Source organism: Toxorhynchites rutilus, chromosome 2 (genome assembly GCF_029784135.1).
Source record: "Toxorhynchites rutilus septentrionalis strain SRP chromosome 2, ASM2978413v1, whole genome shotgun sequence".
Lineage (NCBI taxonomy): Eukaryota > Metazoa > Arthropoda > Insecta > Diptera > Culicidae > Toxorhynchites > Toxorhynchites rutilus.
In genome coordinates, this window is record NC_073745.1 from 249,564,963 (window position 1) to 249,580,201 (window position 15,239).

Genomic DNA, 15,239 nt, shown 5'->3' on the forward strand with positions numbered 1-15,239 from the left:
GAAACGGAGAAATACGATCGTTAGCTATCAGTATCATAATTTTTGGACTTACAGGGGGAAACGAGCGATGATAGTACTCACGAACAATATCGAAATATTTGGCTTCCTCCAGCAGGAGATCGAGATCGGGAAAGTCTTCGGCCACAAGTAGCTTCGAGTTGCGCATGAAGTTGAGGATGTGTCGGAACATGCCACCGTCGCGGTCGATAAAGTAGTGTTGTTTGAGTGAGTCCAGTACGATAGGAATGTAGCCGTTGAAAAGTTTAGCCAGTCTCGACTCTGGGTATCTGCAATGAATGAGAATTCGGTTAGAAAAGTTATGAAATTATAATCTACTAGCTGACCCGGCAAACTAAGTCCTGCCCAAAAATTGTGTTTCGTTATTAATACCTTCAAACATTCACGTTTTCTCACTATGAGCAAGTTCATGGGTCCAATCGCAGAACTGTTCATTGATTGATCTTCTATTCGACCCCGTTGAATTTAGCTTTTACTATAAAATTCCTAGTATTTCTAACAAAACTCATCATTAGAATATCAGATTATTTTCAGACACAATTCTCGTTTAAGATTTTTCAACCACTTGCAAATAACATGTTTCTCCGTTACATGGAATTAATGTTTTATACAGAAAAATATGATAGAATAAAGACAGCTCTAATTCGGACAATTCCTTCCTCGAGTTCTGCTCTTATCAACACATCCGGCGATCCTTTTTTTGATATAGATAGAAAAAGATATAGGAGTGCGTTTCATCACATTAAAATCCACTTCCAGTTTCGAACAAAGATCAATTTCGATAGCGCAAACATCAAAGGGACTAACAGCACTTGTCACTATGAAATTGTAGAAAATATGGGAATTTAATTTTTCGAATTTTCCCTTTTTACTTCAGAGTTTTCCGAAAATTTTCATTTGTCATGTTTGATTGGAATATTTTTGGTTGAAATATGTGTAATATTTTTATGGGACCCCCTCCCCATTCCAGAGGAGGGAGGGGTGTCATACCATTATAGAAACATTTTTCATACACAAAAACCCTCACATCCCAAATTGTGCTTGATTAGTTCTAGAGTTATACAGAAGTTTGTGTCTCGTTTGTATGGCAGCCCCCCTTAGAGAGGGGGGAGGAGTGTAATCACGTTTCGAAACGTTTCGTGCCCCGCAAAACCTTCACATGCCAAATTTTGCAATTTTATGTTTCATTTGTATGACAGCCCACCCTAAAAGAGCGAGGGAGTGCCTAACCACCATAGAAACATTTATTGCACACTAAAACCTCAATATGCCCAATTTGGTCTCATTTGCTTGATTAGTTCTCAAGTTATGCAGGAATTTGTGTTTCATTTCTATTGCAGAACTCCCCCCTCCCCTCAGAAAGGTGGGAGGAGTGTTGAACCACCTCAGAAACGTTTCTTGCCCACTGAAACCTCCACATGCCAAATTTGGTTCAGTTCGCTTGATTAGTTCTTGAATTATGCAGAAATGTACGCTTCATTTGCATGGCAGTCAACCAGCCCCCCTCCCCCCCTCAGAGAGAGAGAGAGAGAGGAGTGTCTATTCACCATTGAAACGTTTCGTGTCCCCTAAAACATTCGCATGACAAATTTGGCTCCATTTGCTAGTTTTCGAATTATGCAGAAATTGGAGAGTCTAACCACCATAGAAACTTTTATTTCACCCTAAAACCTCAATATGCCTAATTTTATTCCATTTTCTTGCTTAATTTCCGAGTAATGTAGAAATTTGTGATAAATTTGTATGGTAGCTCCCACTTAGAGAGGGGAAAGGAGTTTCAAACTATCACGAAAACCTTCTCCGGCCCCAAAAACCCCTACATACCAATTTTCATGTTGATCGGTTCAGTAGTTTCCGAGTCCATAAGAATCAGACAGACAGACAGACAGACAGAAATCCATTTATATATATATATATATATATATATATATATATATATATATATATATATATATATATATATATATATAGATATTTATTTTATAAAATGTAAATGTAAATGAAAAAAGTCACAGGAGGGTTGTGTTCGAGACACGACCGCATAGTTGACGTAGGATTCCGTTAGGATATCTGTTGATGTTGGATATGTTTGAAGAATTACATCGTTAAACTCTTTGATAGTGATCCGGTGGCCCTGAAAAGAGCCGTTTTGTTTGGTTGTTGGGTATTGTTGGTTCACTCCACCAGTGTTTACCGAGTGATGATGACAGAAGGATGGTAAACAGTCGTTGGATAGTGCGTATCAGATAAAAGATACTATCAGATGTGATACTAGACGAGATGCCTCCTGTGTTATGTATGGATGAAATAAAGAGAAAAAAAACTCACCAATGTAATATAAAATAATTACCAATACCGAACACAATTATCAATTTTTCTCATCAGTAAAAACATGTTACTTTAATATAGAGAAAACATATTTGAAATGGAAAGGTAATTTTCTTTTATAATTTTTACTTTCTGAGTGTTTATTCAGCCCAATGCGAATTTTAACTGGACTAACAACACCTAATTCTATGTGTAGAGCATATGGGAAATCACTTTTTCTAATATTCCATCACTTTTCCAATCTTTCTCGATGTATAAACTGTCCTTGGGTGAAAACGAACACAACAAAACAGACAGCTTCAACCAAACGATCCGTTCTCGAGCGGGAGCACACCTTGGTTTGTTTTTATGAAAATTGAAATAAATCGTTTTTAATATCAAGTCATTTCACAACTGCTACCATAAAGAATTTTACACTTATACTTGTGCTAATTTTTTCACAATACACGATCGGTCATTAATATGAAATTCCACGAAGCAACCAACTTTAAAGCTTCAAATTTAAATTTTATTTGCTAGAATTAATCGTATCACTCACCTTACTTGCAATATAAAAATGCCCCCGACTTGCATATATTTGCAATGCCAATTTCCCTCGGGCACCTTGGTTGGTCTCTGTTAGGCGGCTCGCACACCGGAGCAATAAGCAACTAACAACTATCAACATGCAATAAGCAATTTTATCGCCAATGGGTTTTTCCATTTATTTTTTGTTGATCTCGCACACCAACGCAATACGATATCGCTATCGCCTTTGTAGAGCTAGCAACACAACGTGTCGGTTGAAAAGCAACTTATCGCCCATAATTTGGCAAATTTCGTTCATTAGGTAGGTTGTTTGCATAATGTCAGGCGTTTTTATTGCTTTGGTAAACGAAGCAAAACAAAATATGTTGCCTGTTGCATATTGCGTATTGCAGCTTGCTAGTTGCCTAAGGCGGCTCGCACACCGGAGCAATAAGCAATTAGCAACTATCAACATGCAATAAGCAATATTATCGCCAATGGATTTTTCCATTTGATTTTTGGTGATCTCGCGCACCGACACAATACGATATCGCTATCGCCTTTACAAAGCAACACACATCGCTAGCAATACGACGTGTCGGTTGAAGAGCAACTTATCGCTCATAATTTGACAAGTTTCATACATTAAGTAGATTGTTTGCATAATGTCAGGCGTTATTATTGCTCTGGTATGCGAAGAACAACAAAATATGTTGCCTGTAGCATATTGCGTATTGCAGCTTGCTAGTTGCTTGTTGCTCCGTTGTGCGGTGTGCGGTGTGCCGCCTTAAGGAACACTTTTCGGTGAGAACAAAAGCACCCCTACTTTCATGTATTTGCAATGTCGATTTCCAGGCAACTTGGTTTTAATGTCTCTGTTAGGGAACACATTTCGGTAGGAACAAAAGTTCCCTCTACTTTTATGTATTTTCAATGTCGATTTCCCCCAGGCAGCTTGGTTTTGATGTCTCTGTTAGGGACCCGCGCATGTCGTCAATTTCGACCAATCAGAAGTAGGTATTTCCGTCAGGAAAGGGGTTGAGATTTTTCAATTATTCTATAGTTAGTTACATGATATATATTATTTTATTCAAGGTGAAAAATTGTTATAGAGTACCGAAATCGTTTGATGCAAAAATCTCCTCAATCCATCATGAAATGACTGAGCAATAAGCGTTTGAAATTGGACATTTTTTCACGATGCGGTTGATTTTCGTTTTTCAATTTGTACCCCCATATGTTCTCGAAAGACGTAATCCTACGTCAAAAGAAAGTATAAGATTCCACCTTCTAGATTGGGAGGTGTACAATTGGAGCTTTCAAAACGAACCAAATATTTAGGTGTCATGCTTGACCAAAAACTAAATTGGAACGACCAACTGGAGTATGCAATATCTAAAGCCCAGACTGCTCTCTGGAGTTGTAGTAGTATATTCGGGAAAAAGTGGGGACTAAAACCGAGAATGATTCACTGGATTTACTCGGCAATTGTGAGACCCATATATCATATGCTTTGCTAGTGTGGTGGCCTATAACTACACAAATATCAGCTCAGAAAAAGCTCGATAAACTACAACGTCTGGTATGCTTATCAATAACTGGAGCAATGCCTAGCGCACCTTCCAAAGCCCTAGATGCTCTTTTATACCTTCTACCCTTGAACCAATATGTGCAACTTGAGCGGAGCGAGAGCAGGTATTACTGGAATCGACATGTCAATTCCAACGGGACAGTGGCCTACAGTTTTTGAAGCAGAAATACAGGGTGGGCCATTTAAAGTGGAAGGATTTGTTTTTGCAATAGCAAAGTAAAGAAGTGGAATTTAAAAAAATTTTTTTTTTTGAAATTCATTTATTTTGGTCCAAGGAGATTTGTTCTAACTACTTTTTGATTATGATATCTCGTAAATGACCGCCTCTGGCCTTGACCGCAAAATGTGCCCTTTTTTCGGCATTTTCCATCACTTTGCCCAATGTTTCGGCCGATATGGCAGCAATTTCTTGTCGGATATTGTCTTTCAGCGCAGCCAGGGTCCTTGGTTTACCAGTGTATACCTTGGATTTTAAATATCCCCATAAAAAAAAAGTCAGGAGGCGTCAAATCAGGTGATCTCGGTGGCCAGTCATAATCGCCGTTTTTCGATATTAATCTTCCGGGGAACATTTCGCGCAATAATTTGGTCGTGACAGCCGCTGTATGGCATGTAGCGCCGTCCTGTTGGAACCAGTAATTGTCCAATTCATTATGCGTCGGAGAGTGGTTCGAGCGATGCCTAACTCTTGCGAACGATGGCGACCTGATGTCGATGGAGTCTCTGCAACACTGGCTCGAACGGCATCAATATTCTCGTCGAAACGTCTTGGTCGTTGTCTGGACAGATGACTGACATTACCAACACTACCAGACGATATAAATTTGGCATATAATCGACGTAAGCGATGTTTTAACTTTATTTTTATTTTTCCACGCACGTTTAGTTAACACAATTGAGAAGTTATTTTGAATGTACAGGTGAATAATTTCAGCGCGTTGTTTAGGTGTGTATTGTTCCTTGGTTAAAATTGTACTGAAATGACGCTTCCAACACGGTATGACATTTGTTAATCTGACATCTCTGTCAATAGTTATGGGGTTGCCAGATGCTTCCACTTTAAATGGCCCACCCTGTACAAGCTATTCTAACATGTACAAATATAAGGCTGTCAAAAAAAGTCCTGCGGTATTTTATTTGAATTTTCATTTGTTCATAAAATTAGTTACAATCATCTGTTTTGAGCCAAATATGCGCCGTTTTGTACGATGACTTGTTCCCAACGAGATGCCAACTTCATAATACCCCTGTTATAGAAGCTCGCTTCCTTATTGGCAAAAAACTCGGATAGCCAATTTTCACAGGCCTCTTTTGTGGCTAACTTCTGACTACCTAGCTCGTTCGCTATGGACAAAAACAGGTGGTAGTCACTTGGTGCAAGGTCCGGACTATACGGCGGATGCAAAAGAACCTCCCATCCGAGCTCCCGGAGCTTCTGGCGCGTCACCAAAGAAGTGTGTGGCCTGTTGTTGTCCTGATGGAAAACAACGCGGCCTCTGTTTATCAAAGATGGCCTCTTCTTCATGAGTGCTACCTTCAAGCGGTCCAGTTGTTGGCAGTACAGGTCCGAATTGAGCGTTTGGCCATAGGGAAGCAGCTCATAATAGAATATTCCTTGACAATCCCACCAAACACACAGCAGAACCTTCCTGGCTTCCTGGCTTCCGTTAATGAGGGCTTGGCCACCGTCTGAGCCGCTTCAGCGGGCTTCGATCACGACCGTTTGCGCTTCACGTTGTCGTAAGTGACCCACTTTTCATCGCCAGTCACCATCCGCTTCAGAAACGGGTCGATTTTGTTGCGATTCAGCAGCGATTCACATGCGTCGATACGATCAAAGATGTTTTTTTGCGTCAACGTGTGGCACCCATTCATCGAGCTTCTTTGTGAATCCAAGCTTCTTCAAATGGTTAATAACGGTTTGATGACTTATCCCCAGCTCTTGGCCGATGCTACGGCTGCTACTATGCCGGTCTTTCTCGGCTAATTCAGCGATTTTGTCGCAATTTTCGACGACAGGCCTCCCGGAGCGTGGCGCATCTTCGACGACCTCTACACCAGAACGAAAACGTTGAAACCATCGTTGTGCGGTAGAAATGGAAACTGTATCGGGTCTGCACAAATTTTATTATTAAAAAAAACTGCACAAATTTTATTGGCAGCTTGAGATGCATTTTCGCCTTTGTCATAGTAGTACTGTAAAATATGTCGGATTTTCTTTTTATTTTGCTCCATATTTGCGACACTATAACTCACGAACGACTTAACCAAAAAAAACACTTATAGCGCGCAAAAATACCTTTCGAACAAGCTATAGTATGACTCGATACAATGAATACAACTAGTACTACGCGCTTACATCGACACCTCGCGGAAATGCCGCAGGCCTTTTTTGACAGCCTAATATTTGTTTGACTAGAAAATACAGGTATGCCAATATCTGTATCTTCTCAGATAGCCAAGCAGCTCTTAATGCAGTAAAAGCATACACATGTCAGTCAAAGCTAGTTTGGGAATGTATTCTGTCCTTAAAACAACTAGCTGCTACTAACGAAGTTAACCTATACTGGTCACTGCGGTATAGAAGGTCATGAAAAAGCCGATCTCTTAGCAAGATTAGGATCTTCATCCAAACTCGTCGGGCCTGAGCCATTTTGTGGATTATCTACATCATGCATGAAATCGGAGCTCAAAACCTGGGAAATATCAATGATTGAAGCCAACTGGAGGGCTCTATCATCACCAAGACAATCCAAATTCAAATTCATTACACCTTGTAACAGAATAACACGCAACCTACTCAGCTTGAATAAGACAGATTTGAGTACATTAACCGGTCTATTGACCGGACACTGTCCGAGCAGGTAAAAAATCTTTAAAAAATCGGAAAACTGGCAGATGATAACTGTCGTTTCTGCAATTTCGAAGCTGAGACTTCGGAACATTTAAAGGGCATTCCTATGCCTGCTGAACCAAAACAGGTAAAGAACTTCATAAAGGAAGTCATACCTTCGTGGGGGGATATGTTAAGTCCTGGTGCGACTATCACTTATTCCCTGAGTGATGGAACGAACTGACACTGCATACATAGTAAACTGGAGTGCACTACAATAGATCAAACTAATGGTCGCAGTGGTACAATGCTCCTACAGAAGAAGAACTTAACATGAAAACGGTAAAAACATTCACGATGCTTGTTTTTTACGGAATTTGCATTTGCATGCATTTGCAAAGCATGTCAGGGTTTTCATTATTTAATTATTCATAACATTAAAGTTTAGTAAATTTTCATTTAAAAATGATGTGTTCTGTCAAAATACATTCCTTTGCTCCTTTCTGTAAGCTCTTATATTTACAAATTAAACCAAATAAAGCTAAACATGATACTAGTAATTGCATGACGCAATACTTGTGTATAGAAATTAAATTCATATCGAGGATCGAAAAAACTAATTCGCCGATAACTTAGTGAAATGTTTTTCTTTTTTATATACAGCATAAAAAAATCCCAAAATTTTGACATGTTATGGCGTATTGAAGTTGATGCAATAAAACTATCGGGACTTGCATTCAACCTACAATAATACTTAGTTTTTTGCATTTTTGTATTTTTTGTATTTGTATGTTTATCACATGTACTTCGAAGAATAGTATTCAGATGTCATTTTTCTTTGACAAAATTATAATTTGATAAAAGTTGTGAGTATTTACCATAAGTAAATTCTAGGAAGCAAATATTCCATAGTCTTAGCATATTACAGCGTCATTTAATGAAACATAAAAAAAACAAAATATAAATAATTTCAATGAAGCACCATCGCACGGTACTATAATCCTTCTTTGAAAACTGCACTAATCCCATATGAGAAAACCAAATAACTTGAAACTAATCATCGCAACACTTACTTTGTCAACGTTTCCAGCGAGCTGGTGTAGATCGTCCCGCCAACGTCGATATGCACCGGGGCGGTATATTTGGAGGCGGCGGCCACGCATGGGATACCAGTGATCTGCTTGTGGTTCGAGTGGTGATACCCACTGCCAACGCCCGAGACAACGGGCGAGACGGCGGGGATGGGAGGCGTCGGCGTCGGCGACGAGGAGTTCGAGATGGTCGGTGACGTGGTGGGTGAAGTGCTTATTTTGATCTGCGTCGCGGAAAACAGCCTCGTTGCGGACAAATCCCGCGGCTCGAGCGAAGGTTTTACATCTTGGTCGCCCCGGATTCCACTGCCCCGTTCGGCCCGCTCGCGGTCACGATCTCGCTCCATGTCACTGTTACATTTTCGCCTACGTAAAGTCAAGAGAGAATGATGGAAGATCACATTAGTTAACAAGTATAGGGTTTTTGTTTTGGTCGTATGTTGCATTTACTTTTCGAATCGTGGTCACTTGCTAATGGGTTGCTTATTACAAATGTGGTATTCAGACCGAAACAATTCCTGGAAAAGATCACCATCAGCTCGCCAATGGAATATCGAACACCGTAATTGTGCCTCCAGCTTTGAAAGCGTTGTTGTCAGGTTATCAAAATCCAAAATTAACTCATTTTTTCTCTCTCAGTCGGTATGCATCACATTTTCCGTTACTTCTGCTTCAACTTCTTCTGACGGTTCCGAAGAAAGATGCCAGCATCATTTTTTGAGCAGCCCAATTTTGAGAAGAAAAAAAAAATCTGTCGCGCATACACAGGAAAGTACTCATTGAGAGCATATTTCTCATCATATTGTGCAGGGCGGCGCGCTGTGAGTTTCCGTGTGGCAACGGCCGACGGCGGCTCAGAAATCCGCACTGAATATTTCGACAACACACACAAATCTTGATTTATAAATTTTGTTGCGTTGAGCTGTTTTCTTCTCTGGGGTAGCGTTTTTTTTCTGCGACTTCGTACTAAGTGACTGTTGGTGCAGAACCCTCGCGATATCCTCGAGCGCTTGCAACCTCCATCTTTATGAGGACGAAGGGGACGAATGGTGCGGAAAGGGACCGAAAGCAGCGGGCAAAACATGACACTGCTGCTGCTGCTGCCGCCTCAAGCTTCGAGCGGTTGCTGCGCTGGGATTCCTACCCGTAAGTGGTGGTGGGTGGGGAACCGGAAGGATGAGGGGAGGAAGGTTGTGTTGGTGTCATGATTTTCCTCTTTTCGGTTTTATTTTTAAGATTAATTGTACCCCCGGAGGGAATCCGTACCAGATAGATAGCCGAGGGGTACTCTGCTCAAAACTCGTGACGCGAAAAATGTGTTTAATGAGAATTTGTTTCGGGAGGGCTGTACGAAGCGAGTGAGACTGACGCCGTCCATATGCATGTAGGTTCGGGGTTGAATGTTACCGGTCCTTTCGCGAAGGAAACCCACTTTCATGGTAAGGTAACGTGACCCCACGCATATGCTCTCGTGTTGTTTCCAAGTGTTAAACGTTGCAGGGAAAACCGACCGACACCGAACATCTAAAGAGAACTACGGCAAATACCCAAAGCTAACAATTCGATTACTGAATTTAAACTGTTTGTCTTCAGAAGTTGGTTTATAGTCCTCCTACACGATCTCGAGACATCATTCGATTGCTGGCAGCAACATACATTGGCGCCACTTTGACACCAATATTTTGCTTTCGCACTTCGTGCAATCAGAACCGTCGGGCCGGGTAGTGGATGGCTGCAAAGCTCTTATCAGTTGCAAGTGTATTATGCAGTGCATAAACTTGAACTTGTCAGCGATGCAGTTGTTGCAATATTTCAATTGTATGTTTTTCTAGCGTCTGCTGCGCTAATAGCGTTCATTAACCGGTCAAAGGTTAACGGTTAGGATCAACCCAAAGGAAGAGGTTTCAAAAACAACCACAGCCGACCATATGCGTAACATTCATGTCGGTTTGCAAAAAAAAAAATAATATTCCATAGATGAAACATTTCCAATATACAAAACCTTTTTGGTGAATGACCTCGAAATTATGAAATCATTATTAAAAATCATTAACATTAAACATTAAACATTAAAAGTTTCACCTGTGGACATAATTATAGCATTTAACAGTCTGAAAATAGGATACTATCATCATTACTATAGAGTTGGTTAATATTTCCTAAAAGATCCGCGATTTGATTTACAACTGTAGAGCCATAAATCAAAATTCTAAAATTAAAGTTCCATTTCCTTTCCTAAATTCAACACGATAAAGAAAGAACACACACACGAAAAATTCGGTAGCAGTGTTACGAAACCTGTCTTAAATGAATTAAGTCATTTGATGAGATATAAGAATAATGGAAAGTTTGTTTCGATTGCGTGTCTCGTTCGACATTGCCTAAACCCGTATTGTTTGAACGCGCGTCAAAGATGAGCGCTTCAATAAATGCCACAAAACGAACAGGCGACTAAAAATGTGAATAGTGTTTGTGGTTATGTGGTTACACAAAAAATGCGCCACGCTTTGGTCAGAAAATTGTCGGAAATGTTTTGCCATTTCGATTGCCAAAGAGATGAACGTTTCACAAAATAACCTTTTGGAACCACTTGAATTATCAAATTACGAGCAGCTCTCCTACGGAAAACCTATTATCCTGATCTGCCAACAACGGAACCGTCTGAAAAAAAACGTGATTGCTTGTAAGCGGTCAAATATGACTAATTAACAGGATATTTTGGAGACAAGGAAGCAGGGAAAGGAAACGCCATTTCATTTGATTTTTGTTCTAAGCAAAGTGTCTACAAGTTAAGTGGACGGCCTATGCGTTTCATCTTAATTGTAGATAAAAAATTGCATTATGAAATGCACGTTTTATATGATATGATGGACATGTTTTAATAATTATTATACTAATCTATCTACTTAACCTAACATTAACCTAAACCTATGAATTTACTGTAAATTCCGGACAAATAAATGCACTGACTAGAAGCACCATTCTCCAACCTGACCTCTCTCCACGCACCTAAAATCAGATAGCTGTCTAGAGTGAGTCCTAAGTATACCACCTTTTATGGAAGGCCTTTGCAATGTCCAAGAGCGCCATTGCTGTCGTCTTCTGCTGTATAATAATACTGGTAACTCTAGTGGATCGATGGATGGTGGACCCTCTTTTATAGAAACCAAACTGTTTCTCCGGAAAGACACCATACTCATCCACAACAGCAAGAATTCGGCATCGAACGCATTTCTCGAACAACTTGGAGATCGCACAAAGGAAGCTGATGGACGGATATCTCTAAGGGAGGGAATGATCTTCCCCCGGTTTTGGAACTGGTATAACTTTAGCTAACTTATATACTGAAGGAACGTAGCAAAGCTCTTAGCATCCATTCAAAATTTGTTCGATTGATCTACCATGGCACCATTTTCAGCGACAGCATGCTTATAAGAGCTAACGACGTTTCGCCCAAGATTGTGAGACAACACAAACTCTTTCGCTTTTTCAGTGGAAGTCAGTAGAAGATGATCTTCACGTGAGCCCCCTGAATAGAACAAGGGAGGAATTGGTTTAGATTTCTTTTGACGTAGGATTACGTCTTTCGGGAACATATTGGGGTACAAATTGCAAAATCGAAAATTGAGAACATCGTGAAAATTGTCCAATTTCAAACGCTTATCGCTCAGTCATTCCATGATGGATTGATGAAATTTTTGCGTCAATCGATTTCGGCACTCTATAACAATTTTTTATATTGAATAAAATAAAATATGTCATGAAACTAACTATCGAACAATTGAAAAATCTCAACTCCTATTCTAACGGAAATTGACGACACATGCGGCGGTTCCCTAACGGAGACATCTAACCAATCTGCCTGGAGGAAATCGACATTGCAAATAAATGAAAGTAGGGGAAATTTTGGGTCCTGCCGAAATGTGTTCCCTAACAGAGACATCAAAACCAAGATGCCCGAAAGAAATCGGCATTGCAAATATATGCAAGTCGGGGGCATTTTTATATCGCAAGTAGACCACCAAATCCCAAATCATTATCAAAGAGTTTAACGATGTAATTCTTCAAACATATCCATAATCAACAGCTAGCCTAACGGAATCCTACGTCAACAATGCGGTCGTGTCTCGGACACAACCCTCCTGTGATTTTTTTTGATATTTTCGTTAAAGACCAAAAGGTCAGTAGTGATTCTCCAGTAGCTTCAAAAGAATTGAGAGATCCGAACTTACAGTGCTTTTCATAATTATACGACCACCCTCGAATATTCGTTTTCCACGCGTTTCAGGTAAAGCCCCCCTAAACGAATAGTGACAATCGATGTATTGTGACAGAAATACCAACAAAAGAGAGAAATTTCAAATGAAATCGACAAATGACAAAACATGAGTAGTTTTGATTCGAATGAAAGTTTGTTTTCCGTTTGGGTTGGAGGAAATATGATTTTTCCACAGCAATTGGGAATTTTTTGACTCAAGTGTAACTTTTAAAATGGGCGTACCGATTTTAGTTAGAAAAATCTTTGATTTAGCCTAAAAAAATGAATCCTGATGTAATTTAAAACGAAAAAGCTCTTGATCAATCTCCTTCTAAATGCAGCTATGGAGATGTGATGGGCTCAGAAATAAGAGTGTGTATGTGCTAGTCTTTTCTCTCTCTCTCTTTCTCTCTCTCTCTCTCTCTCTCTCTCTCTCTCTCTCCTTTTTCTGTTATTTTTTTTTTATTTGTGTATGCTTGCTTAGTTTTGCTCAAAATGCCGTCGAAACAAAAAGCTTTTCGTGAGCGAGTTGTACAGTTCTGCGAATTGTACAGCAATATCGCGAAAAGTATACGGTACAGCATTTTAAAAGCGAAAATGTTGCGACATCGACTGTCTACCATATCCTAAGATCCCCAACAACTACTCGCCTTACAATCGCAACGCACCTGGTCGGGACAACCTTGCGGAGGGTACGAAACTGGTTGAAACTGTTTTTCAGAGTTGCACGCGAAGTGTGAGGACGAGCTGCGTGATTTTTTTCAAAAACAAGCTTTTCCAGGTTGCCAATCACGAAATTTTATTACCCGTTACCCAAGATTCCGGATATGAGAGAATGAGAAAAAAGAAAAAAAAGATATCCCCTTTAAACGAGAGGTCCAAATAATTCAATTCCGCAATTGCACTCTATTTGATATCGAGCTATAAGTCAACCGATATTTCAAAGAAGTTCAAAATGAAATATATTCAAAAAATATTAGTTAGACCATTTCTTATATGGAAACCAGAATAGACACAGCTAAATTGAAAATTCTACTAAAATAACATTATTAGTCATACCATTCTTGAGGATGCTCTCCATTGCACATTGGTCTAGGAGATGTATTTAAGTGGAAATTAGCATTTAACGCTCGACAGTTATTCCCTAGACAAAAACTGTCTCCAACGAAGTTGTTACATACGATAGAGCATTCATTTTTATGTTATCAAAAATAGGGTGCCCAAATTTGTCGATGAAATCAAAAATCTAACTTTCTTATCTGTATAGATAGAGGTAAACATAATTCGACAATGTTGTAGTCTTAGTTATTTGAGACATCTTTGTAGAACAAAGTTTTTTTTCTATCTCTTGAAATAACCGATATAGCGCCTTTTTTCTATGTTACGTTAGGGTCACCATGAAAAAATGTATTTTGCTCTTACTTTTTTGGGAAGAAATATCAATAACTTTGAGTGAAGTTGGGACATTGACAAGTTCTGCATCGAAAAATATTTGTATTAAGTAACTCTAAAAGTCTTCCGAAGAGAATTTGTATGTAGAATTTAAAATATAAAAGTTAGAGCAAAAAACAGTTTTTTTCATGGTGACCATAACGTAACATAGTAAAAAGATAGTGCCTTTTTACTATGTTACGTTATGGTCACCATGAAAAAAACTGTTTTTTGCTCTAACTTTTATATTATTATCGGTTATTTCAAGAGATAGAAAAAAAACTTTGTTCTACAAAGATGTCTCAAATTACTAGGACTACGATATTGTCGAACAATTTTTTTTTTATCTGTATTATAGTGATTTTCAACTCATTTGGCTGGTTCGTCACTTTTTACTTCCATTTTTGGAAGAATGTCGGGAGTGAGAATTGAACTCGTGACCTTTAGCGTGAGAGGCATGGATGTTACCACTACGCCAGATCGCCCCCACGTTTTGTCGAACAATGTTTACCTCTATCTATAACTATATGAAAGTTAGATATTTTATTTCATCGACAATTTTGGTCACCCTATTTTTGATAGCATAAAAATGAACGCTCTATCATATGTAACAACTTTGTCGAAGACAGCTTTTGTCTAGAGAATAACAGTTGAGCTCTAAATGCTAATTTTCCCTTAAATACATCTCATAGACCATTGTGCATTGGCATACTGGTCGGATATGTAGTTTTTGTGACTATCCGAGTTGGCGCGAATCGTTTCAAATCCTTCTTAGGCATCCTTGGAGCGCTTGCTTAGAAAGTTGTCCAGAACAAATACCAAATGAAGAAATAAGATGACTGTAGAAAATATGACGGCTGTTAGAAAAAACAAAACTAGATACTTTAAATGCTCAAGTAGAGAAAAATGATATGGAAGAAATAAATGACGGATTTCGGGCCAACTCGACCAGATATTGGCATGACCCTCTCAGAACTTAATGAAACTTTCTGGGCGTGAAGACTTTACCGAATTAAGCAACATGGCATACTTTGTTTTCCGAAAATTTATCTAGACTAACATATGGAGAGGGCTAAATATTTTTGATCATATTTTAAATAAATTTTTCTACTCGAAAATGGTAAGTCCTACAAAAAGGTGATCTATGGAAGAGTTTTAGGAAAATAATAGAATTTTCAGAAA

At 39.2% G+C, this 15,239-nt stretch overlaps 1 protein-coding gene across 2 annotated transcripts in view; it reads right to left on the minus strand.

Moving 5' to 3' along the window:
- The window catches only part of LOC129767841 (BTB/POZ domain-containing protein Tiwaz), a 160,762-nt gene that overhangs the window by 836 nt on the left and 144,687 nt on the right, over positions 1–15,239 (minus strand). Inside the window, exons 1-3 of one of the 2 annotated variants that reach the window (XM_055769080.1) lie at positions 8,819–9,111; positions 8,351–8,734; positions 82–287 (exon numbers count right to left, since the gene is read on the minus strand). In XM_055769080.1, coding sequence (XP_055625055.1) covers positions 82–287; positions 8,351–8,715 — 571 coding nt within the window. In that variant the 5' untranslated portion in view covers positions 8,716–8,734; positions 8,819–9,111. Of the gene's footprint in view, positions 1–81; positions 288–8,350; positions 8,735–8,818; positions 9,112–15,239 lie in introns of those variants that run through there. The other variant, XM_055769078.1, reaches the window with a different exon arrangement.